General features: G+C 50.8%; 3 protein-coding genes across 11 annotated transcripts; 2 read left to right on the top strand and 1 right to left on the bottom strand.

Moving 5' to 3' along the window:
- Positions 1 to 433: 433 nt before the first annotated feature.
- LOXL3 (lysyl oxidase like 3) lies at positions 434 to 19,052 on the top strand. 9 transcript variants are annotated; one of them, XM_019442661.2, is made up of 16 exons: positions 434 to 543; positions 1,942 to 2,266; positions 4,078 to 4,241; positions 4,901 to 5,115; positions 12,672 to 12,728; positions 13,358 to 13,417; positions 15,582 to 15,801; positions 16,044 to 16,224; positions 16,369 to 16,523; positions 16,765 to 16,932; positions 17,070 to 17,232; positions 17,438 to 17,681; positions 17,774 to 17,889; positions 17,969 to 18,105; positions 18,202 to 18,313; positions 18,498 to 19,052. In XM_019442661.2, the coding sequence occupies exons 2-16, from the start codon at positions 1,954 to 1,956 to the stop codon at positions 18,569 to 18,571; spliced, it is 2,379 nt and encodes a 792-aa protein (XP_019298206.1). In that variant the 5' UTR covers positions 434 to 543; positions 1,942 to 1,953; the 3' UTR covers positions 18,572 to 19,052. The 9 variants fall into 9 exon arrangements, with proteins under 9 accessions (XP_019298206.1, XP_053746826.1, XP_019298202.1 ...); XM_053890851.1 differs by having other exon boundaries at positions 457 to 2,266; XM_019442657.2 differs by lacking the exon at positions 12,672 to 12,728 and having other exon boundaries at positions 457 to 2,266.
- On the bottom strand, positions 19,008 to 22,352 carry HTRA2 (HtrA serine peptidase 2). The gene is made up of 8 exons (XM_019442728.2): positions 21,702 to 22,352; positions 21,397 to 21,601; positions 21,113 to 21,307; positions 20,840 to 20,872; positions 20,500 to 20,605; positions 20,251 to 20,320; positions 19,474 to 19,569; positions 19,008 to 19,366 (listed from the first exon to the last, which is right to left on the bottom strand). Exons 1-8 carry the CDS (start codon positions 22,205 to 22,207, stop codon positions 19,201 to 19,203), a joined length of 1,377 nt encoding a protein of 458 aa, XP_019298273.2. The 5' UTR covers positions 22,208 to 22,352; the 3' UTR covers positions 19,008 to 19,200.
- Positions 22,353 to 22,479: 127 nt separating this feature from the next.
- Positions 22,480 to 25,539, top strand: AUP1 (AUP1 lipid droplet regulating VLDL assembly factor). Its single transcript, XM_019442751.2, is given in 13 exon segments — positions 22,480 to 22,533; positions 22,536 to 22,630; positions 22,712 to 22,849; positions 22,929 to 23,079; positions 23,278 to 23,462; positions 23,700 to 23,772; positions 23,868 to 23,941; positions 24,195 to 24,261; positions 24,363 to 24,465; positions 24,597 to 24,716; positions 24,829 to 24,944; positions 25,130 to 25,248; positions 25,358 to 25,539. Coding segments are annotated over 13 exon segments (1,317 nt in total). The 5' UTR covers positions 22,480 to 22,494; the 3' UTR covers positions 25,395 to 25,539.
- Positions 25,540 to 25,560: the final 21 nt, after the last annotated feature.

Genomic DNA, 25,560 nt, shown 5'->3' with positions numbered 1-25,560 from the left:
TTCCCCTGACCGGACCCGCCCCCAACCCGGCTGGAGTCGGGCTGTTTACACTCCGCGGAGCCCGGGACTTGGGGGAAGGATGGGGGCTGGGGACTGGAAGGCTTCCCGGAGCCCGGAGCTGAGCCGCGGACTCCCGCCGCCCCAGGGGCCGCCGTTCGGGCCGGTCCGCGGCCCCATGGCCTTTTGCGTGTCTAGCTCACTGACCGCAGCTGCCCGGCCTCCAACCCGCGGGAAAAGAAAGCTTCATTGAGCAGGCCGGGAGGGTCGGCGGTGGGGGGGCGGAGGGAGGTGGAGCGGCTGCGGCCAGCTCCACGGGGGAGGGGAGGACCAAAAGGAGAAGAGGAGGGAACTGGCCTGGGAGGAATCGAGGGAGAGGGCGGAATGTGGGAGGGCTCAAGGGGACATGGGAGGGACGAAAGGAGAGGGGGGAAAGAGGGGGGGGGGTCCAGTCTCCCCTGGCCGAGCACTTTTTTGGGGAAGTCCTAGGACTGATCTCCAGGACCTGGACTCTTCTCCCAGCCCCTAGGTCCCCGCTCAGCCAAGGTAGGGGGAGTCACGCCGCCGCGGGAGGAAGGAGCGTTTCGGATGGGAGGATGGTGGAGGGACCACGAAAAGGGGTGATGCGGGTTAGGGTCGAGGGGAACCCAACCCACTGAGGGTTTTATCATTGTTAAAGAAGAGTGAGACACAAGGAGAGTGGAGAGAGGAGGCAGATATTTGGCGGGTGGGGGGCTGCAGGATGTTCCAAATAGGGCAGCCGCGAGGGCCCTAAGGCTGGGGGCTCCTCTGTGAGGCCCTACCCCTGGGCCCCCAAGCCAGAATGTCCCCAGAACAAAGCTTTCCTGTTGTGTTGTTTGTCTGAGTGGGGGGAAGCATGTTCGGGGGGCCTCTTGCTGGAGAGGGGCTGTTCTCAGCCCCAGACAGAGGAAAGGCCTTGGCTGAGGAGCCGATTGGCGATTGGCGCCCTGGGCTCCCGTTGCCCAGTGACAGCCATGGCAGTGTTGGCAGGAGGTCTGGACAACCCCACCCCACACCCCTCTCAGCTTGAGGCCTGGCCCTCCTGGGCCCCTTGAACCTGCAGGGCATGTGAGAGCCTGTGTGCTGGGTAGGGTGTGCAGGGGGTTCTCCATGTGTTCTGGTCTCTGCCCTCTCTGCCTTGGGATCTGCCCAGACAGGACTCTGGGCTTGGCTCCCATTCAGGAACCTAACTAAGATCTGAGGGTCTCCTAACCCCCCTTGCCTGCTTCTCTCCACAATCAGTAGCTGTCTGTCCTCTGTCCGAATGGCTGAATGGAATCATCTGGGTCCTTCCTGCCGCCTGTTGCCCCTCGTTGGCTCCTGCCAGTCCCTCTCCTCACCTGTTGCCCATGTCTCTCCATTGCTCTGTGTACTTGGCTCTCTCACAATCACCTTCTATCCATCTTCCACATTGTCTCTCTCTGCTGTCTCTTTCTGTTTGCTCCCGCTTTGTTCCCACAGCTTCCTTCCTCTTACATCCTGTCTGGGTCTCCCTCTTGCTCAGTCTTATCTCTTTCTCTGGACCATTCTCTGCCCTTGGTCTCTAATCACTATCTTTTGATCTCTGGGTCTCTTAGACCAATGGGTGGGGGTGATGGAGGTGCCAATGACAGAACTAGGAAAGGACGTTGTGAGACAGAACAACTGATGGGGACAGTTTTACTCTTTACAAAAGGGAGGGAGAGCCTATCTCTGGGTCTCTGTCTCTCGCCTCCCTCCCTAGTCTTCACCTCTCTCACTGTGTTTCTGCTCTTGTTTAGTTTGTTTCTTTCTCATTTAGTCCATGGGTCCCTGTCTTTCTCTCCCACCATCTCTGTCTCTGTCCTTATTCAGTGTCTCTCTTCCTCTCACGACCTCTCTCTGGAACCCAGGCCTGACTTCATCTGTGATTTCTCTTACACACTCTCTCTCTGGGGCACCCAGGCCTTCCCTGCCATGCGACCTGTCAGTATCTGGCAGCGGAGCCCATGGGGGCTGCTGCTCTGTCTGCTGTGCAGCTCATGCCTGGGATCTCCATCCCCATCCACGGCCCCCGAGAAGAGGGCTGGGAGCCAGGGGCTGCGGTTCCGGCTGGCTGGCTTCCCCAGGAAGCCCTTTGAGGGCCGAGTGGAGATACAGAGAGCTGGCGAGTGGGGCACCATCTGCGATGACGACTTCACGCTTCAGGCTGCCCACATCCTCTGCCGAGAGCTGGGCTTCACAGAGGCCACGGGCTGGACCCACAGTGCCAAATATGGCCCTGGAACAGGTAAGCAATGCTCCATGCATGGCCTAGGTATTGTCTAAATGCAGGGAGAGGGAACACCAGGATGGCACAGGCACAGGGACCCAGGACACCAAAAACAGCCAGTGTCAAGTAAACCCATGGCTGACAAACCAATCAACACAGTTGCTTCCCAGAACTGTGTGACCTTAAGCTGGTCAGTGCCTTCTCTGAACTTCAGAGGCCCTAGGTGCAAAATGACTACATGATCTCTAAGTTCCTTTTTTCTGCAGAAGTATGATTCTACCTTGCTACATGCAAGGACAGCCCTGATACAGGTGAGCCCTGTACAGTTAAAGTACAGTTGGTTTGATGAAAAGCTGAGAACAGATAGATGATGTCTGGATATCCCAAAGCCAGAAAGGATCACAGATACTGCAGCTGACCAAGTCAGATTATAGGCAAGAGCTGAAACCAACAAGCTGGAACTAAGAACAAGTATAAACTCTTAAGACAAGAATGAGTGTGGCTAGTAGGGGCTTAGGAGGAATTCTGAGACCTGAGGATGCTTACATTGTAGGAGCCCACAATGGGACTGATGGACAGAAGCTGGTGCAGTCTGCAGCTAATCCCCCACTTCCTACTGGCTGGACCACTTCTGGAATAAAGCGTCACTTGTAGTTGCCACATTTAAAGAGCGACAGTAGAGGGGCTCTTGTGTGGCTCAGTTGGTCAAGTGCCCAACTCTTAATCTCAGCTCAGGTCTTGCTCTCAGGGTCGTGAGTTCAAGCCCTGTGTTGGGCTCCATGCTGGGCATGGAGCCTACTTTTAAAAAAAAAAGAGAGAGTAGAAAATGGAAATACTTTCAGAGGAGAGCTGCCCAGATGTGAAAGACTGGAAGTCAAGTTTCAAGAGGGAATAGCTGAAGAAACCAGGGATGTTTGGTATGGAAACTAAAAGCTTTGGGTAGCAATTGCATGAAGGTTGTCTCCAAATATAAGGACAGTCATTTAGCTGACAGTCATTTAGCTGCCTGGATGGCATCGAAGGACTGAATCAGACCTTGGGGGATAGTCATAGAGAGTCACAAGGACTTTGTGATGGTTCAGTGGCCTGGTGGGGCAGGAAGTAGGTATCCCAGCAGAAGCTGGGAAAGGCCTGTCAGGGTATGCATGATAGGTCCCTGCCATTGGTTGGGACAGTCACATTGGGAGGAATCCCATGGCCTCTGGGGGGAATTGAATCCATCCCAACTCTGAGAAGTCAGCAATACTCATTTCAGGATGGTCCAGGCAGAGAGGAAAACAAGGGGGCAATGTAGTAACACAGACAGGGAAGACGCATGGGAGAAAGTGAAGCTGAGAGGAAAGGATCTTAGATTTCCAAGTCTCACAAATGGCTCAAACCCTTAAGCCCCCATGTATTGGCTGTGTGGTCACCCCAATTTCTTTATGTAAAATGGTGATAACACCTCTGGCAGCTCTGTTCTAAGAATAATCATGTATATACATACATGGCAGAGTGCCTAACACACAACACATACTTGATTAATTGTAGCTATCATTGAATAGGTCAGGACTGATCAGAATTTCAGTGTTGACTCTTGGTTTTTTATTCACCCTACCAAATTCTTGAGTATCCCCCGATCACAACTGACCCTCCATCAATCCTGTGCTCCCTTTCCTATTCCCTTCCAGGGTCTCCTCTTTCACATCCCATTATCTAACCAGAAAAATGGGATCATCAGGCCAGGTGTGAGGCCTCCATGATCGCTCTCCCCCAAATCCTCACCACTTACCCTTCTCCTCCATCCTGCCTCCACAAGCCTCTCTATTCCCTCATCTCTCCCTCCACAGGCCGCATCTGGCTGGACAACCTGAGCTGCAGTGGGACTGAGCAGAGTGTGACTGAGTGTGCCTCCCGGGGCTGGGGGAACAGTGACTGTACCCATGATGAGGATGCTGGAGTCATCTGCAAGGACCAGCGCCTCCCCGGCTTCTCGGATTCTAATGTCATTGAGGTCTGCAGTTTGTACACACACACACACACACACACACACACACACACACACACACACACACCAGGATGGCCAGAGAGGGCTGTGGGGTGGTTATATGTGGTTAGAGGGGATGCTAAAAGGTAGGGGATCCTATATGCCCCATGGGATCATTTGGGTCGGTGTGAGGCTGAGGGGGTGGGGGACAAATGATAATGCTCCTAGGCATATTAAAGCCCAGGGTTGTTTTCACATTAGCATTCACGTCACTAAACCTGGCAGGTGCCTCTCCAACTTCATCCCTGGTCCCCAGGACATCCCTTGTTCTCCCTCTCCTCAGAGGTTCCTGCTCTCCTGGAACATTTCCCTTCTTATTCTCTCCTACTTCTTCCTTCAGTGCCACTTCCTCTATGAACTTCTCCCTCGTGCTCCGGCCGCCTTGGCTGCTCCTTCCTCAGTTTGCTCCGCACCCTTAATCGCCTCTCAGAGCAGGACATGTCCTTCCACTCCCGTGGTTGCAGGAAAGTCAGTTCGCCACAGAGAGCAGGAGTGCCTCTCAGACCTGTGTCAGCCCCTGCTCGCCACTGTCTTCATGGCAAGCACGCTGATCAGGGTTCCTTAAGGGTGGCAGGACAAATAAAAGTCGCTGAGACTCCGTCCTCTGCCTGTGGTCCCCTCCCCAGGTAGAACAGCACCTGCAAGTGGAAGAAGTGCGACTTCGGCCCGCCGTGGGGAGGGGCAGGCGGCCTCTGCCAGTGACCGAGGGACTGGTCGAAGTCAGGCTTCCCGACGGCTGGTCGCAAGTGTGTGACAAAGGCTGGAGCGCCCATAACAGCCACGTGGTCTGCGGGATGCTGGGCTTCCCTAGCGAAAAGAGGGTTAACACGGCCTTCTACAGGTGAAGGGGCGTGGGCGCTGGAGGGAACAGACTGGGATGGAGGGGTGCTCGCTAGGAAGCGGTGTCTTGACCTCTGAGAGGGTCCGGGGCTCAGGAACAGTGGGGAACTATGGAGGCCCTTTCGAAACTGGAGAGTTGAGAAACCCTGTGGAACTATGAAGGGCTCCTCAGGGCGGGTCCGAAGTGGGGCAAGCGAGGCTCCGGCTCTCTGAGGTCCGCAACCGGGGCGGGGCGAGTGGCGGCCGGTCGCGCGTCCGCACCCGTGACGCCCTCGGTTGGCAGGCAGAGTCCCGGCTCCCCAGGGCGCGCGCCGAGCCTGGCGAGGCCACGCCCAGCGGCCGGCTGTGTCGCGGGCGGGTACGGTTACGGCGCGGGCGCGGCTCCGGAGCCCGACGTCCGAGTTCAAGGAGCGCGCGGCCGCGCCCTGCGGAGGCGGTGCTTGGGTGTGTCCAGCGCCCGGCTGGGCGCGGGAGTCCCCGCCAGAGGGCCAAACCTTGAGGGTTGGGGGGGCTCCCGGAGAGGTGAGGCCTGCCCCTCGGTCGCGGCCATCCTCGAGGCGCGTCCGTGAGCGCGGGAGCCCCTGGCACTCCTAGGCAAGTCTTCCAGAATATCCTTTGGCCGAGGCGCCCGACCCTCTCCACCTGCCCTGGAGCCCTGGGGTACGCACTGGCTACCAGGGTAACGAATCACACTGGTAAACTGCTCTGTGCTTACCGTGCCTCGCAACCCTGGAGCATCATATGTGGTCGTTTAGAGGAATTTGGAAATCTTTACAGCCACTCTAATCTATTTTGCAGGCTGAAATACTTTTTTTTTTCCTCTCAGCTCTTCCTTAGTTGAGTTTTGCAGAAAGACCTCTTGACATCTAGGTCAGGTTCCACTGGGCACACAACGTCAGATATCGTCTGATTAGAGCAGGGTACAGTAGAAATGCTCAACTTTGAGTAGAGCATGCCCAGATTTTGTATGCCTTTCTGTTGAGGAAACATCCCACCGTTCATATTGAACTAGTAATCATCTAAAACCAATTCAGATCTTCCTTTATCCTTGATACTAATAGAAAAGCCTATTTGAACCTAAATCTATGTTGAGTTTATTCTATTAAGTTAGTTTGATACATCATTTAAAAACCACTTAAAAGCCACAGTGAACCCATGAGATTATCTTGAATCTTGACATTATTTTCCATTTATCATCCCTCCCAGCCTCCTCTGGAAGATATACAGGATAGCTAGGTCTTCTGGCTTCATCAGAGTGACTGTTAAAATTATTGAAATGTTCAAAACCAAAGTCTAACCCTTCCTTACTCATCAAGTCTTTACTCATTACTTGTGAAATGTTTTTTCCCCACTAATTGGGAACAAACTGAACACTACAATGATGTAGCCAGCATTTCACCATTTTATCTATAATGAAATCGTGGGAGATTTTGTTAGTCTTCCTTAAAACCTAGATATATTATGTTCATGGCCATTTTCCAGCCTTCCAATTTAGAAAGCTTATCAAAAAAGGAAATCATGGTGGTTTGAGCTAACTTTTACTGAAATCCTTCTGGGTCTCTAAGCATCTCCATATTTTTTCCCCACTGTTCACAAACTTTCCATTTAATAACTTATTTTAAAATATTATTCTTTAGATTAAGGAATCCTTTTTCTTCTTTTTGAAAGTAAATACATTGTCCAACCTCTAGTCTTTTCCATACTTGCTCAGATTTTCGTTGCCTTGGCTCTCAGACACACCTGAAAGTTCTTTCAGCCCCAAGGAATATACTTTATCTGGTCTGGAGACTCAAACTGTTTTAAAACAGCTGTGTGCTGTGCTCCTTTGCTATTATCTGTCTTGGAGCTATACTTCTTTCTCTGTGCTTTTTCTTTACTTTGCCTGACCCCAACATCAGGTTCTGAAAGATTTATACAATTTAAAAAGCAGGGATTTCAAGTGAAGATGATAGCATGAACAAAGGTGAAGAGATTCATTTGGTCAGTATTTATATATTGTCTACTGTTGTAGACACTAGGGATTCAACAGTAAACAAAACAGACAAAAATCCCTGATCTCATGGACTAGTGAAGAATCAGAAAATAGTAAAATTTCAAAATGCAAGGATGGCAAAGAGTGTAATGAATAAAAATAAAGCAGGGAAGGAGTTAGGAAGTAAAAGTGAGATTGCAATTTTAAAAAGAGCCATCAGGGAAGGCCTCTTTGAAAAGGCATCATTTGGGAAAAGATTTAAGGGAGGTGAGGACACAACCTGTAGAAATCTAGACAAGTGTTGACAGGAAGAGGAATGATAAAAATGAAAAGATCCTAGGGGTCAGGGGGAGGGAGGGGAGAAGAGTCATGCTCCTGGAGGCCACTGGGGCTGCAGCTGAGTGAACAAGAGAGAAAATGATAGGAAAGGTGATATAAGAGGGGATAGGGAAAGAATAGGAAGCCTGATTGCATAGGGCCATTTGGGAGGACTGGTGTATACTCTGTGGGAGATGAAGTTTTGAACAGAGGCGTGACATCTGACTTCCATTTTTGAAGTATTATTTTGGTTGCTTTAAGAATAGACTGTGAGGAGGGCACCTGGGTGGCTCAGTCAGTTAACCATCCGACTTCAGCTCAGGTCATGATCTCACCGTCTGTGAGTTCGAGCCCTGTGTTGGGCTCTGTGCTGACAGCTCAGAGCCTGGAGCCTGCGTCTGATTCTGTCTCCCTATCTCTCTGCTCCTCCCCTGTTCATTCTCTCTCTCTTTCAAAAAATAATAAACATTAACATTATATATATATATATATATATATATATATATATATATATATATATATAAAGAATAGACTGTGAGAGATACAGTAGAATCAAAGAATCAAGGAGGCAGAGAAATTAGTTAGGAGGTTATTGTCTCCTGAAAACCAAGTACAGAAAGTGAGGGTGATGGTGACCAGTGAAAGAGATGAAAAATTATAAAATTCTGTGTATGGTTGAGGTAGAGGCAACAGGATTTGCTGATGGATTTAATGTGGTGGGAGAGGAGAGCAATTAAGGTTCACCCCAAGGTTTTGAGCCTGAGCTAAGTATGGAGATGGCCTTACTTGATAAGGAAGACAATGGGCGGAGCATGTGTTGTGTGAGGATTGGGGGGAGGGGTGTTGTATACCAAGAACTTGGTTTTGGACCTGTTTAATTTTTGGATATATGACTCTAGAGTTGCTGAATAAACATATTTTAAGTCCTAAAACTGGACATCACCAAGGGAGTGAATGTAAACAGGAAAAAAGAGGTCCAAGGACTGAACAGAGAGCTTAAATGTTATGTCAGGAAGATAAAGTGAAATGCAAACAGCAAGGTGAGGTAGAAAGAAGACCAGGCGAGCATGGCGGCCTATAAGCCAAATAAAGCGCTTCAAGGAGGAGACGAAGAGCGCCATCCCGAGTTGGTGCTGCTGGTGGGTCTAAAAGCACAAGGACTGAGACACAAATGCTGGATTTAGCAAAACAGAGTCATTGCTGACCCTGACAAATTTGACAGTGACTAGGATATTTTTCAAAAGACAGTTGACTAGAGTAGAAAATTGTGCTGAGAAATAATGGAAGGAAGATCTGAATGCATAAAAGCCAGAAAATGGAACTTTTTGATGCCAGATTGGAGAGTTTGATCTTTATCTTATGGAAAAATTAAAAATAAAAGTATTTGTATGGGACAATGATAAAAATAAGACCAGTGTTTTTAAAGTTTACCTGATAGTAGTGAATTGGAGGAGGAGGTTCTAGATGCCATAAGGCCAGTTAGAAGCTTGTTATAAAAACGAAGCTGATTAGGAGGGTGACAACAAAGAGAGGGAGGAATGAATAGCTGAAGGATGACTGATAATAGAAAAGAAGGGAGAGACACCTGAAATGATCCTAAAGCTGCTTGAGAGAAGAATGGTGCAAGCCAACAGGCATCTCTGGGCTTCAAGTTAATATGAACTAGCTTTAGAAGTGAGCCATCCTTGGGATGTTTGAGACCCAGGAATTACCTATAGGTATGCATGGCCTGAAGTAATTTTCAGAGATCAGGAATATTTGTGTACATCTTGGAATCTGCTACTGAGTCTAGGATATGAAGGCTGGAGAAGGACACATACTAAGAACAGAGACCATTCTTAGTGAGGAGAGAGGTTGCAAGAGTCCTGAGAGTTCTGTGATGGAGATATGAGATAGGCTTCCTTTCACGGCCAAATCACACAGAGGGAGCATTCTCATGGGTGGTACAATCATAAAGGATAGATAAGATCATTTATAAAGAACTCCACCTTCCATAGAGAAAGAAGATACATCTGCTGGCTTTTAGAGGAAGCCAGTAAGATTTAAGGAATGAGAAAATCAGAATGAGGGGCGTTTATCATTTTTCAACTTGGTTTTATAGTTCTTCCCTACAACACGTGAAAGCTGTAGAATTTTAGAAGAGTAAAAGAATGTAGAGATAATTGAACCATTTACTGCCCTTTTGCAGGCAAAGAAATTGAGGTTCTAAGAGCTTAAGCGCTGAAAGCTATTTACTGAACTCCTGCTATTTGCAAAGCACTGTGCAAGGTGCTGAGAACACAGAGGTGCTGAGAGATCATGGAAGACCTCACAGGCTACACTAAGGATTTGGGTCTTTATGCTAAAAGCAATGGGAAGCGACTGAAGTGTTTTCATGAGCAGGGCTGTAAGAGGACATGATCAGGTTTGTGGTCCCCAAAAAACCACTCTGCATTTCTGAGAATGGTGTGGAGAAGAACAAGAGTGAGTGGATTGAAGAGATGTTTAGGAAGTAATACTGACATGACTTGGTTCTGTACTGACTTTGGGAACCAAAGACGAGAAGTATCAAGTTGACTCCTAGGTTTCTAGGGTGGATTTTGCTGAAAGAATTACAGGTTTATTTTTTGCACCTATATTACATTTTAGAAACATTAAGAAGGCAGGGGTGCCCGGGAGGCTCAGTTGGTTGAGCATCTGACTCTTGGTTTCAGCTCAGGTCATGATCTTGTGGTTTGTGAGTTTGAGCCGCCCACTGGGCTCTGTGCTGACAGCATGGAGCCTGCTTGGGATACTCTCTCCCCTCTCTCTCTGCCCCTACCCTGCTGACACTCTCTCTTTCTCTCAAAATAAACTTTAAAAATTAAAAAAAAAAAAAGGCAATGGACTATACCAGGTTAGGTGTAAATGGGAACATATAAAGAGAGGATGTGGAGTGAGAAGAATGGCTTAGGGCTCCAAAAATGTAAGTGACTAGCTAGAGGAGGAACATGCAAAGAAGACCAAGAGAGAGCAACTGGAATGAGGAATCAAAGCAGACTCATAGTGTTAGGACAGCCAAGGAGGAAGAGAAGGACAGAACAGCAGTGTGAGATGCTACCAAAAGGGGAACATGATGAAAACTGAAGCTGTCTACTGGATCTATTCTCGCAGAGTGATGGGGAAAACCAGAAAGGAGTGGGTTAAGGAATGAGTGATAAGAGATAAGATATAGAAGTGGAGCACTGACGACTCTTGACAATTTTTTCTATGAAGAGGAAGGGAGATATGGGGTGGAGGGTGTGTATATGTGCGTGTGTGTCAGAGAGATCGGAACAGGTTTAAAATGATTCAGTTGAGGAGAGATTGTATTCGACCTCTCAATTTAGGAGAAAAAAGATCCTAAAGGATGGAATTCAGAAACCTTTTGGGGGAGTGGTCTTGGAGGCGAGAGATGGGTGGATAAGAAAAGGTGATGCTGACGCGGGTAGGTTTTTATGTTTGATGGTTGAAGGAACAAATTGTAAGGGGAAACAAGCACATTTGTGAACGTGTAAGTGTAAATCAAAACAAGTATCAGTACTAGTATTAAATAAGTACCAGATCCTTAATATAATCTATATTGTACTTTATTGTACTTTATTTTATATATATATATATATATATATACACACACACACATATATATACACATATATATATGTATATATATATGTATGTATATATGTAAAATCATATGTACCATATGATGTATAATATAAAACCTTATAAATAGAGAAGAGGTACTTCTAAAATCTAGATAATACTACATTTTTTATGCTTATGTATTTTAAGAGAGAGAGAGAGGGAGAGCATGAAAGCATGTATGCGAGGGGAGGAGGGGCAGAGAGAGAGAGAGAGAGGGAGAGAGAAAATCTCAAGCAGACTCCATGCTGACAGCGTGGGACTTGATCCCACGAACCATGGGATCATAACCTAAGCCAAAATCAGGAGTTTGACACTTAACTGAGCCACCCAGGCATCCCTAGATAATACTACATTTTTCTGAGAACTAGTTGGAGGATCAAGGTAATCTTGAAAGAAAACATAAAATACATTTCATTTTAGACATATCTGAGAAAAAGACATTTGGAGAAAAAGTTTCACCCTATACTTATATGATGAAAGGTTCTAAACTCTTAGTAATGTCTCAGGAAAGGGACCTGAGACTTATTGTGCACTCTTTCCAAGGAATGTTGGACACTGGATATTTTGGCAAAAAGACCAACTAAATCCATCCTCAGGAAGAAGCCAGGGCAGGAAATACCAAGCAACTTCAGAGCTGTTTCAAATCTGTTTATTAACATCCAGTGCATCTGCACACAGTATACTATGTCCAGATATGACTCCTCAGGAGAAACAAGAGTAGGAACGTGTTTAAAGAAAGAATAACTAAGATGATAACAGGGAGTCTCATAAACTTAGAAGAACAGACAGACAAAACCTGCATTCATCTATACATAGTTGGACAGAACGAAGAGGGGGCAAAAAAAGTCTTTGAAATCAAAAGGAGAATGAGAGGAGAAACAGACCTAGTTTCCAGACCTTAGACTTAAGCCAACCTCTTGAAAAATAAAATAGGTCAAATATTTAGGCCAATTAAAAAGAAATAAAGTTTTAGAACTTATTTCTCTGGACGTAAGTTTGGGAGCTGAGCTTGGTTTGTAAATGACTAAAGCATATGGGATTTAATTTGGGCAGGAAGGATGCTGTCATCCTAAGCCTCCTGGCTTCATGCTCCCCAGTCAAATCAAGTTACTGTCCTTGGACATCCAGCCTTGGTGCTTGGTCCTAATTCACTGGCCTCAGACATGGAAATGCCAGAAGTCAAAGAGCATCCAAGAATAAAAGACAGTCAGCCTCCCTATGACCAGACCAGTTCTCTCTCCTTGCCGGGTCAGTCTGGCGATCTTAACAATCCTAACATCCTTCTACTTATACACTTCCCCATAGACCTCCCCTGAGGTTCAGATCAACCCTGATATCGCCCCTAGTCCCCATTACTCACTACCCTAGTGTAATTTCTGTGTGTGCTGGTATAGGGGCTCTATCAGCCTGAGTCCATGAATTTCACTACTGTTCATCAGTGTGGTTATGTGCGCGCGAGGCCAGACAGCTGTGAAGGGTAAAGCCTCGGGAGTATCTGATGTTATAACATCTTGTTGACTTTCCAATTTTCCTGTTGGAAAAGAAGTTTGCCCCTGGCTGCACCAGCCTTTCCCACTTGGTTCTAGACTGATTTTGACTCTGCTATTGTCTTATCCTCACAGAAAGTTGAGGAAGCGAGCGGCCAAAGCCTCGGCCCGACGCCCCAAGCCCCTTGGAAGGTAATGGGGCAAGAGCCCCGGGACCTCCTGCTCGCCCCTGAGGCCCCAGGAGGTGGATGGATGGAAGGCAGCCTATCCATGTCCATCCCGGAACCCAAGTTGATGAATTAGGGATGTAACTGCACAATGGCCATTCCAGGGGAGGTAGGGAAGGGAAGGGGAGGCAGGCATGGGGATGGGCAAGCTTTGACCCTAGGGTGCACAAAGAGGAAATAATGTAGGAATGGCTGAGGAGAAGCCTTCTCATCTTTATGCTTCCCCCAAATAGCTTGGACTCCAGCCTCAACCACCTGCATGCTTCCTACCCCCCTTAATTCAGTTCACCCACATTCCCATTCTCTCTCCTCCTTTTACCTTGTATCCCCTTCTCCCGTCACCCCCTGGACTGACTAGATTTTTCACCACTGTGGTTGAATTCAGAGTGCAACAGGAGTTCCTAAAGTAGAGTTCAGTGGTGTGCAGCCGTCAGTGTGTGGAATACCTGGCCCCCTTCACTTTACTCCTTCCCACACTCTGCATAAAGTGTCCTTCCCGGAAACAGGAAAAAAAAAAAAAAAACAAAACCCTCTACCTTTCCTGGGCCACATACCTAACCACTACCTCCACTAACTTCTTTCTCCTTTTTTCAGACCAATCACCAAGCTTAAAGTCAAACCCAAACCCCGAGTGGGCAGGGGATCAATCAAGAGGTAAATGAAGTTCAGGCTGGGTGTGAGGAGAGGGAGAGTGCAGAGTGATGATGAGTCAGGGCAATTGAGCTGTGGTCAGGAAGGGGTCTAAGAGGCCCCCACCTAGAGGTGGAGGGGTGGCAGTAGCTATTAGAAACCACCTTCCAGATGAGTCACTGAAACATAAAGTGATGCTGGGCCTTATCCTCGTTTCTGGGGAATTATGCTTATCACAGGATTTTTGAAAGTCTTGATAGAAGTTCATCCACTGAACTCCTGTTCCACAGGCTTGTTTATCTTCTCCCAGTGAATTCTAGCAGATACTCTAGCACTTTCTCCTTCAGATGCCATCCTTGCCTCTCCCCCAAGAAGTTAAGTTTGCCTAAGGGATCAATGTTCCCATCTTAACTTTATTTTTTAAAAATAGGTGCTACCAGCTTGGAGGTAAGACTCAGGATCCCCTCTGGAAACTTTGCCAGGGATGGGTTCAGATTATAACCCCTGTGTCTCTGGCCCAGTTGACACAATTAGGCTCCCAGTTCCATAATTTTCCTTGTGGGGGTCCTTCAGAACCGAAGGGAGTAGAAAGCTTCCAACCCCACTGATTACCTCTCACTAGGCTTCCAAAGGCCATTTGCACATGAGAAGTCTCCTTGATAACTTCTTCAGCAGTGGCTGAGACACAGAGGATTCATCCCTTTCTTCTGTCCCCTCCTCTCTTCTGCACATTCTGGGATCACCCAGTGGTTCCCTGGTGGCCCTCCTTCTCCAGCTCCTCCTTGTGGTGGCTTCAGAGGAGCTTGGAATTTGAGAGTACTCTTGTAGTACCTTCTAGCTAAGGGTCATCTGTGCCCAACATAGCCATGCTCTGGCCTTCCCTGAACACCAAATTCAAGGGCACAGTGCTGTTTTTACTGTGTTCCTTGTGGGGAAATGGGAGGAGGGAGTTTAGAAGAGCAAGATCTTTTTCCTGTGGTGGCCTCTTTGACTTTTATTTCAGCAAAACAGGACTTTGGGAGACTACCTGATCTGTTTCAGCTTCAGAATCCACTGATCCTGAGCTTCCAAAGGTATTCTGTAAAGTCTCCAGGCGTGTCTGTTGTGCTTATGTTTCCTCCGCTCTGCATCTTCCTAGGCAATGACTTTGAGTCATCATAACCTTTCTTCCTCTGACATCAAGTGATGGGCACATTACTGAAATAGTTCATTGCCAAGCCAGCCTCACAGGCCCATACCACCAATAGCAGCCCTCCTCTCTGGGCACTGCTCTCACCACACGCCTCACTGCCATCTCTTACTCTGTTGGTGTGAATACACCAGTTCCCTCCTTCTCTCAAGGCATCTCTCTGAAGGGTTTCCAAGGTTTAACATCTCTAGTTTAGTCCCATTTCCATGCTTGGGTGGCTACAGAACATTCTTTCTGTTGTGTTTAAATTGCAGAAGCATGGACTACCTCATTAAAGTCCAGCTCAGGTCTGGAGAGACCGCTACCATTCTGTTGTGCATATTCTCTCCTTCTCTGGTCATATGGACTAACTTTTGTCTGTCTTGCATTTGTACATCTTCATTCCCACATGTGCCAGCCCCAGTCCTTCCCTATGTCCACCTTCTGGTATAATCTTCTCATAACTACCCATCATACTCTGGCCTGGAAGACCCTCTAGCCTCTGAGAAGCCATTTAGACCCAAGATTTACTCAGTCCTTTGCATCCTGACTCATTCAGTTATTTCAGCCTCAGCATAACAGAAGGATGTGCTCACGCTGGTTCTTCAGGCTTCCTGTTTGTGTCAGCTACTCCCTCCTGCCCATCTCTTCCAGCTGGGCAGTCCTGGCTTCTCACTCTCTTTGCACGGCAGCCTCAGCCTCAGCCTTCCTTAGGGCCAGCAGCCTGAAGCCATTTGGAGCAAGGTTTCTGTCAGGCAAGTCAAGACTAACTGCCCATAGTGGTCTTTGGCTGCAGGTCCCCAAGGACCCTCCTATCTGGGTAATCTGGGCTCTTTCAGCCTGGAAACTTGCCATTCCCTTTGTCTCTAAGGAGGGAAACAGCAGAAAAGAAGGGAAGAAGAAGGGATAAAATGGTCATGAAAGGTTGGGGGATGGTGGAGGCATGGAGGGGAGGAGGGTTGTCGGCAAAGAGGCAGGAGCATTGTTTTACCCTACTGCACCCCACTCCTGTCCCCCCAGGCTGCTGGCCCAGCGGCAGCAACACTCCTTTGGTCTGCATGGGGTGGCGTGCGTGGGCACGGAGGCCCACCTCTCCCTCTGCTCTTTGGAGTTCTATCGTGCCAATGACACCACCAGGTGCCCTGGGGGGGCCCCTGCGGTGGTGAGCTGTGTGCCAGGCCCTCTCTACGCAGCATCCAGTGGCCAGAGGAAGCAACAACAGTCGAAGCCTCAGGGGGAGGTGTGTGAGACAGTGACTATAACCTTCCCCACCCCAGGTGGAGAACCCCTTAGCCTAGCCAGCCCCTGACTTAGCACAGCCCTGACCTTTGAGGACAGAGAGGAACCTCTCAGGGGGTGGGCCACAGACCTGAGACCACCCCCTCCCTCCCACCAGAATCTCCTTTATCACCCAGGTCTACTTAGCCCTCTCTGTGCTGATGTTTCCATTCACTGCTTTGGGCACATCTCTCTCCTCTATAGACCCGAGTGCGTCTAAAGGGTGGGGCCCACCCTGGAGAGGGCCGGGTAGAAGTCCTGAAGGCCAGCACATGGGGCACAATCTGTGACCGCAAGTGGGACCTGCAGGCAGCCAGCGTGGTGTGTCGGGAGCTGGGCTTCGGGAGTGCTCGAGAGGCTCTGAGTGGTGCCCGCATGGGGCAGGGTGAGGGGGATGAAAATGGGAGGAAGAGGGAAGGAGGAGGTACACACTCTCCCGGGGGGTGGTGTATGGTCCTTGGGAAGGAGACCCCTGGGCAGACAATGAAGGTCCAGTTATAACCTCCTGATCTTTGACCTCTGACCCTAGGCATGGGTGCCATCCACTTAAGCGAGGTTCGATGCTCTGGACAGGAACCCTCCCTCTGGAAGTGCCCCCACAAGAACATCACAGCCGAAGACTGTTCCCATAGCCAAGATGCTGGAGTCCGATGCAACCTGCCCTACACTGGGGTAGAGACCAAGGTCAGTTATCTTCCCGGTTTAGTCCGGAAATCTCGCATCCTATCCAGTCCTGGTCATGATCTGCAGCCTGACAGCTTCCCAGCCCACTGTCCCAGGCCCCTGCCATCCTACAACTCCCACCTGATGCCCCCACTTGCTAGCCTTTATGTGCCTCTGAACCACCCTTCAGCCACATACCTGTTACAGGCTCCCACTACCCCTCCCCAAAAGCTTACCCGGAACTTCCATTGTGTCACTACAGATCCGACTCAGTGGGGGCCGCAGCCAACACGAGGGGCGAGTGGAGGTGCAAATAGGGGGACCTGGGTCCCTTCGCTGGGGGCTCATCTGTGGGGATGACTGGGGGACACTGGAGGCCATGGTGGCCTGTAGGCAACTTGGACTGGGCTATGCCAACCATGGCCTGCAGGTGAGTGGGAAGGAAAGGGAAATCAACACGATTGCCTCCAAAGCCTGTGTTTGGGGCAGAGGACTATGGAAATGAGTCCCTTGGACCAAGAGGCTGGATGGTGGGGGTCTCACAGAAACACCAACATATGTCCCCAGGAGACCTGGTACTGGGACTCAGGGAATATAACAGAGGTGGTGATGAGTGGAGTGCGCTGCACAGGGTCTGAGCTGTCCCTGGACCAGTGTGCTCATCATGGCACCCACATTGCCTGCAAGAGAACAGGAACCCGCTTCACTGCTGGAGTCATCTGTTCCGAGAGTGAGTGAAGGATAAGGTGATGCAAGCCAGGGAAGGGAAGCTCTGGGCCACCCCCTTTGAGGGAAAAAGAGAGCCATAATCTGGAGGGGTGCTCCTTCCCTATGAAGAAGCAGCCTCTCACACTCTACAGGGGAAGCAGAAGCACCCCCATCTGTCTCCACCCCTCAGCAGTGACTTCCAACACTCTGCTCCCTTCCATGTGCAGCTGCATCAGACCTGCTGCTGCACTCAGCACTGGTGCAGGAGACCGCCTACATCGAGGACCGGCCCCTACACATGCTGTACTGTGCTGCAGAAGAGAACTGCCTGGCCCGCTCAGCCCGCTCAGCCAACTGGCCTTATGGCCACAGGCGTCTGCTCCGATTCTCCTCCCAGATCCACAACCTGGGACGAGCTGACTTCAGGCCCAAGGCCGGGCGCCACTCCTGGGTGTGGCACGAGTGTCATGGGTGAGAGGGTCAAGTAGAAGGGCAAGGTCACTGGAGATGGGGCAAGCCTGCTGGGGGCAGGGACGAAAACAGGGGTTCCCTTGTCCCCACAGGCATTACCACAGTATGGACATCTTCACTCACTATGATATCCTGACCCCCAATGGCACCAAGGTGGCTGAGGGCCACAAAGCTAGTTTCTGTCTAGAAGACACCGAATGTCAGGAGGGTGAGTTGGGCCTAGAACAGACTCCGGTATCTCCATCCCACAGCCTTGCCTCACACTGACATATGCCAATCCCTCTCAGATGTCTCCAAGAGGTATGAGTGTGCTAACTTTGGAGAGCAGGGCATTACCGTGGGTTGCTGGGATCTTTACCGGCATGACATCGACTGCCAGTGGATTGACATCACAGATGTGAAGCCAGGAAACTACATTCTGCAGGTGCCTGGGGCCTGAGATCCAGCTGGCAAGTGGGAGGAGTGTTTGTTAAAGATTTGAAGACTGCAACTGGTCAAATTGACTTTCTCCCACTCACAGGTGGTCATCAACCCCAATTTTGAAGTAGCAGAAAGTGACTTCACCAACAACGCAATGAAGTGTAACTGCAAATATGATGGACATCGCATCTGGGTGCACAACTGCCACATTGGTATTTGATGGGAAGAGCAGCCCAAAGAGACTGGGGGATGGGAAGGAAAGGCCTTCATTCTCTTCTCCCAAAGTCAGTTCTATATCTTCCCACCCTCCTCTGGATCTCCCAGCCTCTCCGCTTCTACTCACCCTTCCCCACAGTGGGTCCATTTCCCTGCCTAAACTGCCCATTCACCTTGCAGGTGATGCCTTCAGTGAAGAGGCCAACAGGAGGTTTGAGCGCTACCCTGGCCAGACCAGCAACCAGGTCATCTAAGGTGCTGCCACCCTCCTCTGAAAACCACCACTGGCCCCTAACGGCAGGGGTGTGAGGCTGCCATTACCTCAGGAGCTTACCAAGGAACCCCTGATGTCAGCAGGCCGGCCATGCTCATCCAGTGTGTGCTATGGATGTGGAAACATCAAAACGAAGTTATTGCCCTCCTTCCTACGCCAGCTGCCGGATCTGTGGCCAAGCATGGGGAATTTTTGCTCCCAGGCCCAGCACTGAGTGAAGCACACTACAAAGAGCAGCACCTGATTGACTGCCCAGAACAACAGACAGCAGGAGCTCATTTTCTCAAATAGGGAGGTCAGAATGGTCAGCTCCAGTATCTCTCCTCAGTTCAGGGGGAATACAGCTTTACCTCTAGCCTCTTCATGGGGAAAAAGATCAGTACCCCCCCGCCCCGCCCTTATTTTTGACTATAACATGATGCTAGGTATAATTTTATTTTATATAAAAAGCATTTGTGTGATTCCTCAGAGCCCAGGGATTGGTGCTGGTGGTTGGAGGGACCTGCCCCCCACTGGTTCATTTAATCCTCTGTCCAGGTACCCTCAGAGCCTAGGCCAGGAAAGCAAGGTGGAAATCAGAGCAGGAGCCTCAGAGTCCTGCTGACCCACTCATTCTGTGACTTCAGGGGTCACATATAAGGTCAATGTTTCTGGTCCCCGCCGGATGCGCACTGCCAGCTGGGATTGGGTTCGAACAGCTTCATAAATATCTTCAGCATTTTGTACCAGCTGCTCCCCAATGGCCAAGATCACATCACCCGGCCGTAGACCAGCCCTATGGTGAAAGATGGACAGAGAGAGAAAGGAGGGACTAGACAGCCCAGTTCAAGGGCACATGCACGCTTCACCCATCCCCACCTCACAATGCAGTCTCTCCCTCACCGGTGGGCAGGGGAGTCCAGGATGACTTTATGGATGAGCACACCATGCTGAACATCAGGGAAGCTTGGTTCTCGAAGCTGTAGTTCAGCAAGGATGCTGAAAGGACATAGATCACCCTGTTAACCACACCAAGGCACTCTCCCTTGGGTTCACCTCAAATCTCTCATCAACACACTGACAATTGTATAGACAAGGGCATGCACTAGATACTCCAGATACAAAGGCAATTCACTTTCTGCCTTGTCGAAGTTAGGAAGTAGGACATGTATGTAAAAAGTAACTAATTCCAAATGACACACACTACTAAATAACACTAATGTCATTCTAGAATTCTAAGGGAAGCTTTAAGGAGAGAGTAGAACTTAACTTGGGTGTAGAAGCATGGTTCTGGTATTTAACCATATAAAGCAAGAATAACATAAATAAAAACATGAGAGTAGGAAATCAGGTTGGCTGAAACAGAGTATATTCATGGAAGAAGCCAGGTCTGGAAGGCCAAACTGGAGACAAATGGCAAATGGCCCCTGAACACCAGGTTAATGGACTGAAGTTTTTAAAGCAGCAGCAGGATGAAATCAATCTGGTAGCAGGTGTGCAAAATGGATTGGAGTGAGAAAGTCAATATGATGAGAGAGGACAGCTCTTCTGATAGCTCCACGTATGAGGCAACTCATCTTAGATAAAGATAAAATTGGTAACAAAGCTCAACAGAGATGCTAGTTGCCCACCATTGAGTACACTGGTAGTCCTACAGGTCACTACTTTTAAAGTTCATACCTGGGAGTCAGGGTCAGCATCATCACCCCAATGTAGCGGCGCTGGGACCCACTGATTCCAAACCAGGAATCTGTGATGGAGGGACAAAGGAGCCTCATTCGGCTACATCCTTCCCTCCCCTCCCTTTCCTCCCAACAGACCCCCACCATCCCCCTCCCCACGCTTCACCCCTCCCCCTTCTCCAGCAAGGCCCAATGAATGCCCTTCCCACCACTTAAAGGAATCCCTTTCCCCCTAAGCCAGGCTCACTCTTCTTTTCCCCACGATGCAGAAACTCTCGAAGGCGATCAGAAGGGATAGCAAAGGAGATTCCAGCTGTGACCTTCATGGTATTCACTCCGATCACCTCCCCATCCTGCAGGGATAGAGCCCACTATTCCCTAGCCCAAATAAATAGTAGGAGATGGAGATACCTGAACAAGAGTAGCAGGAAGTATTGGGGAGTTGGGGAGATCTGGTTGGATTTTGGGAGATAACCAACAGGAGACTGCTCGGAAACTTGACCAAACATCGTTGAATTAGGGAACACACACCCCTTCTCACACTGACCTGGAGCAGGGATTCTTGGAAAGAAGGATGTCCCACTCACCAGGTTAACCAGAGGACCTCCAGAGTTTCCAAACTGCAGGACAAGGACAAAATATGGAAGAGATCCAGGGACTCTATGCCTGGGGGCATAACCAGGATGTAGGCACTTTCTCCAAATTCTCTCTTTTCCCAGCCCAGCCACAGTGGCCACATATGTGCAGCCCAACCTCTGTATATAAACTCGTCCACCATCTATCACAGTTGGTTCCTGCCCCACACAGCCTTTCCCCCAACCCCCAACCTAGTTTGCCATTTTTCTCATATCAGGACGCACATCAATAGCTGCATCAGTCTGGATGTATTCCACATTGGTTTGGGGGAGGCCCAGGTCTCTGGCTGGACGCTGAGCAGAGCTGACAATGCCAGAAGTGATCGTGTTCTGCAGTGCAAAGGGACTTCCCATGGCAACAACAAACTCTCCTTGCCGGACGTCGGCTGAGCGTCCCAGGGGTAGGGTGGGGAGAGGTTCCTAAGAGAGAATGGGAATAAGAGACCTGTCGTCTAGATATGTGAGCAAATTCACAGTCCCAACCAGACCCGGCCTGCCTAGACCCCCACCTTAGTCTGAATCCTCAGCGTGGCAATGTCTGCCACAGGATCCACAGCTGTGACCATGGCCTCATACGTGTCGCCGCTAAGCAGCCTCACACGGACTCGGCGCCGATCAGCCACCACATGAGCGTTCGTTACGATGAGCCCGTCGGCAGCCACCACGAATCCTGAGCCATTCGAGATAGGGACTTCGCGGCCGGAGAAAGGGTGCCTAGGACGGGGGTAAAGCAAGGATGTGAGGAGACTCAGACACCTAGCTCGCCCGCTCCTTAGCCCGCGGCTGGGTGCCTCCTGCCCTTCCCCACCGTTACCGGCCCAAGATCTCGATATAAACCACGGCAGGTGCTGTCTTCTCCACCACGTCTGCGATGAAGTTGTACTGGCTCCGGGGAGAGGTGGGCGGTGAGCCAAGGACCGAGGCGAGGACCGCTGGAGGACCCCGACCCCCGCCCCACAATAACAACAGCACTGCCCCCCCAGCGCCCAGCGCTACCGCCAGCCATATGCGCGGACGGGTTCCAGGAGTCTCTGAGACCTCCCGGGTCTTGAGATCCGGGGACCCTGCAGTCAGCCGTGCTCTGGAATCCGAAGTCCCCGACGTCAGACACGTCCGTGGTTCAGGGACCCCCCCAGACAACCGGGCCCAGAGACTGGGGGTCCCATAAGTCACTCGGGCCCGAGGGTCAGGAGTTCCTGACGTCAGCAAGGCCCGGAGGTCAGGGGTCAACAGGGGCCCCTTCCCCCAGGGAACCCCCCCCAAAGCCCGCCATCCCCAGAGGTTCCAGCCTGCACCCCGCCCCGCCCTCAGTGCAGCCATCAGCTCCGCCTCGGCTGCCTCTTCGCCCGCCCTACACAGAGGCGGTGCCCTGGACGCGAGCTGGCGGACAGCGGGACGCGGAGCACGCCGGTACCTGAAGTCCTTCAGAAGTGCACGCCGGGACCCAGGATTCCGGGAGGCCGACTCCGCCTCCGCCCCGTGAATGCTGGGAATTGTGGTCCCCGCGGGACGCGAGTTCTGAGGTGGCCCAAGGGCCCGCGAGGCATGCTGGGACCGCTAGCCCTTCCGGGGCGCCTCAAGATTTCGGGTGCCGGCACCCTGGGCGGATGCCCGAAGACTCCACCTTCCCAGGAGCCCCTGCGGCGGGGCGCGAAGATGGCGGCCGTGGTCGAACAGCCCTAAAGCAGCAGCGATGGAGCCTTCCCAGGCGCTGGGGCCGGAGCGGCTGTTTGACTCGCACCGGTAAGAGCCCTGGCGGGAAGAGGTCGGCTCCCGCATCCACTACGGCCTTCGGCGCCCGATCACCCCGCCTCTCGCCCCCAGGCTCCCGGGTGACGGCTTCCTGCTCCTCGCGCTGCTGCTTTACGCTCCCGTCGGGTTCTGCCTCCTCGTCCTGCGGCTCTTTCTTGGGATCCACGTCTTCCTGGTCAGCTGCGCTCTGCCGGACAGCGTCCTTCGCAGGTAACAACCCAGGGATTCCGGGAGGGTCAGGGCTGGGCCCGGCCCGAGGCCGTGAAGTCACCACTGCCTGCGTCCTCAGGTTCGTGGTGCGGACCATGTGTGCGGTGCTGGGGCTCGTAGCCCGGCAGGAGGACTCGGGACTCCGGGATCACCGCGTCAGGGTCCTCATTTCCAACCACGTGACACCTTTCGACCACAACATAGTCAATCTGCTCACCAGCTGTAGCACCGTGAGTGGGGGGCGAAGCCGAGAGTGCCACGGGTCGGTTCCCTGGGGCCCAGCCCAAGGCTCCCCTTTGCCCTCCCAGGTTTTCCTTGGGGACCACGAAATACTGAATCTTACCCCTAATCCCGCTTCTCTACCCCATATGTCAGTTTTTCTCACTTCTCAATATTCCTTTTTTGCTTTCTCTTTTTTCCATTTCTAGCCTCTACTCAATAGTCCCCCAAGCTTTGTATGCTGGTCTCGGGGCTTCATGGAGATGGATGGGCGGGGGGAGTTGGTGGAGTCACTCAAGAGATTCTGTGCTTCCACGAGGCTTCCCCCAACCCCTCTGCTGCTATTCCCTGAGGAAGAGGCCACCAACGGCCGGGAGGGGCTGCTGCGCTTCAGGTGGGTGAGCACAGGTATGGGTCTCCAGCTGGGTAGGTGGTCAGGCTTGGGGGCCCTTGAGTTTTCACAGTTTTCATCCCTGCCCTCTCCATCCTAGTTGATTTCCTTTCTGTTCACTTTCAGTTCTTTCCCCCTCTATCTCTTTATTCCTCACTTATCTACTTGTACAGTTTGACAGTTTTCTGTTCTAAGTAAGGCTGGCTAGAATCCCATCCTACTTTCTCTTCCCTCTTCTAGTTCCTGGCCATTTTCTATTCAGGATGTGGTACAACCTCTTACCCTGAGAGTCCAGAGACCCCTAGTCTCTGTGGTGAGTGTGTGTTGGACAGGGAATCTCTGGGGCTTGGAGGGCAAATTTCCCATTCCTGGCCGAGGCTTAGACCTCCCTTCATGCCCTTCCTTCAGACCGTGTCCGATGCCTCCTGGGTCTCAGAACTGCTGTGGTCACTTTTCGTCCCTTTCACCGTGTATCAAGTAAGGTATTAACTGTCTTCTTTTTTGGTGCTGGGAGAAGCTCACCTCTTCGTTGAAGAGGCTGCCTCTTCTTGTCCTTTTGCAGATCTTTTAGTATCAAGATTCTATCACAGAGGCAATACAAAGTGTTTACTATCTCCCCACCCTAATCACAACTGTTCCATGAAACGAAATATCAAAATGGGGAGAGGGTGACAGACTGTACCCCAGGTGCACTCAACATGGTCCTGGATTTTTTTATTTTTTTATTTTTTGCAGATGGCTCCGTCCTATTCATCGCCAGCTAGGGGAGGGGAATGAGGAGTTTGCCCTCCGTGTACAACAGGTGGTAGGGTACACAGGCAGGGTGGAGGTGGGGTTTTTCCTTAAGACTAGAAGGTGAAAGTCTTGCAGCCTTAACACTTTCAACCTTCCAATTCTCCCTAGCTGTTGGCCAAAGAATTGGGCCAGACAGGGACACGACTAACTCCAGCAGACAAAGCAGAACACATGAAACGACAAAGACACCCCAGATTGCGCCCTCAGTCAGGTATATGGTCTCTGTACACAAAGTTTTTTGGGGTTTTACAGCCTATTGTGATTTCCTTCCTATTCCTTGCTAGTCAGCCTCTCCTTCCTCCCAGTTCTCCACTCACCATGTTTCGGATTTCTTTTTTGCAGCCCAGTCTTCTTTCCCTCCCTCCCCTGGCCCTTCTCCTGATGTGCAGCTGGCAACTCTGGCTCAGAGAGTCAAGGAGGTTTTACCCCATGTGCCACTGGGCGTCATCCAGAGAGACCTGGGTATGGGAAAGGGTAGCCTCACACAGGAGACAGGCACAGAGAGAAAAAGTGGGTGGTGAGGGGAGAAGTAGAGCAGGGAAACAGACTCCCTTCTTTCTTCCTCTCTCCCCAGCCAGGACTGGCTGTGTAGACTTGACCATCACTAATCTGCTTGAGGGAGCTGTAGCGTTCATGCCTGAAGATATCACTGAAGGGACCCAGTCCCTTTCCACAGCCTCCGCTCCCAAGGTGAGACCCAGGAAATGGTTAGGTACAGGACTTGGGTGGGTCGGGGCAGTCTTCATACTCCCTTTCCTTGATATCTCTTTTTTGATCCTGAGACCCTAGCACAGTGCCTCTCTTGCAAAGTAGGCATTCGATGCGTGTTTAATGATGATGACTTCGCAAGCCCTCTGACATTGTGATCACCTCAGTTCCCCAGCTCTGGCCTGGTGACCCCTCAGCCCACAGCCCTCACATTTGCCAAGTCCTCCTGGGCCCGGCAGGAGAGCCTACAGGAGCGCAAGCAGGCACTGTATGAATACGCGAGAAGGTGAGGGGCTTAGAGGACAGTGGGCAGGAAGGGGCAGGTTGGAGAAAAGTGGTAATTATAGGGCCAATATGACAAAGCCCACACAATGTCTTCTTTCTATGTCTCACAGGAGATTCACAGAGAGACAGGCCCAGGAGGCTGACTGAGCACAGGATGGCACCCAGAGCCGCAGGACGGAGACTGGGGGCAGCCCTCACCCAACTTACAACAGGCTGGAAGGGTGGGTGGTAAAAAGGGAGGGATGGGGCTCCCCCCAAAACCACATTAAATTCAGGGTTTTCACTCAAGGTATATCTGTTGCCTCTCTGGGTC

The sequence above is a fragment of the Panthera pardus genome, unplaced genomic scaffold (genome assembly GCF_024362965.1).
Source record: "Panthera pardus isolate Hobbes unplaced genomic scaffold, ASM2436296v1 HiC_scaffold_25, whole genome shotgun sequence".
Taxonomy (NCBI): domain Eukaryota; kingdom Metazoa; phylum Chordata; class Mammalia; order Carnivora; family Felidae; genus Panthera; species Panthera pardus.
The sequence above is the reverse complement of the archived record's forward strand: the minus strand, read 5'-3'. Positions and strand labels throughout refer to the sequence as shown.

Excerpts from the sequence above, each read along its gene's own strand:
- HTRA2 (XM_019442728.2), bottom strand. The coding sequence starts at position 22,207 with ATGGCTGCACTGAGGGCGGGGCGGGGTGCAGGCTGGAACCTCTGGGGA. Across the intron at positions 20,321-20,499 it reads GCATCGTGGGGAAAAGAAGA|ATTCCTGGTTTGGAATCAGT; the intron begins GTGAGCCTGGCT and ends CCTCCATCACAG. Across the intron at positions 19,570-20,250 it reads ATGCTGACCCTGACTCCCAG|CATCCTTGCTGAACTACAGC; the intron begins GTATGAACTTTA and ends ATGTCCTTTCAG.
- LOXL3 (XM_053890851.1), top strand. The coding sequence starts at position 1,291 with ATGGAATCATCTGGGTCCTTCCTGCCGCCTGTTGCCCCTCGTTGGCTC. Across the intron at positions 16,524-16,764 it reads ACACTGGGGTAGAGACCAAG|ATCCGACTCAGTGGGGGCCG; the intron begins GTCAGTTATCTT and ends GTGTCACTACAG. Across the intron at positions 17,233-17,437 it reads TGGAGTCATCTGTTCCGAGA|CTGCATCAGACCTGCTGCTG; the intron begins GTGAGTGAAGGA and ends TTCCATGTGCAG.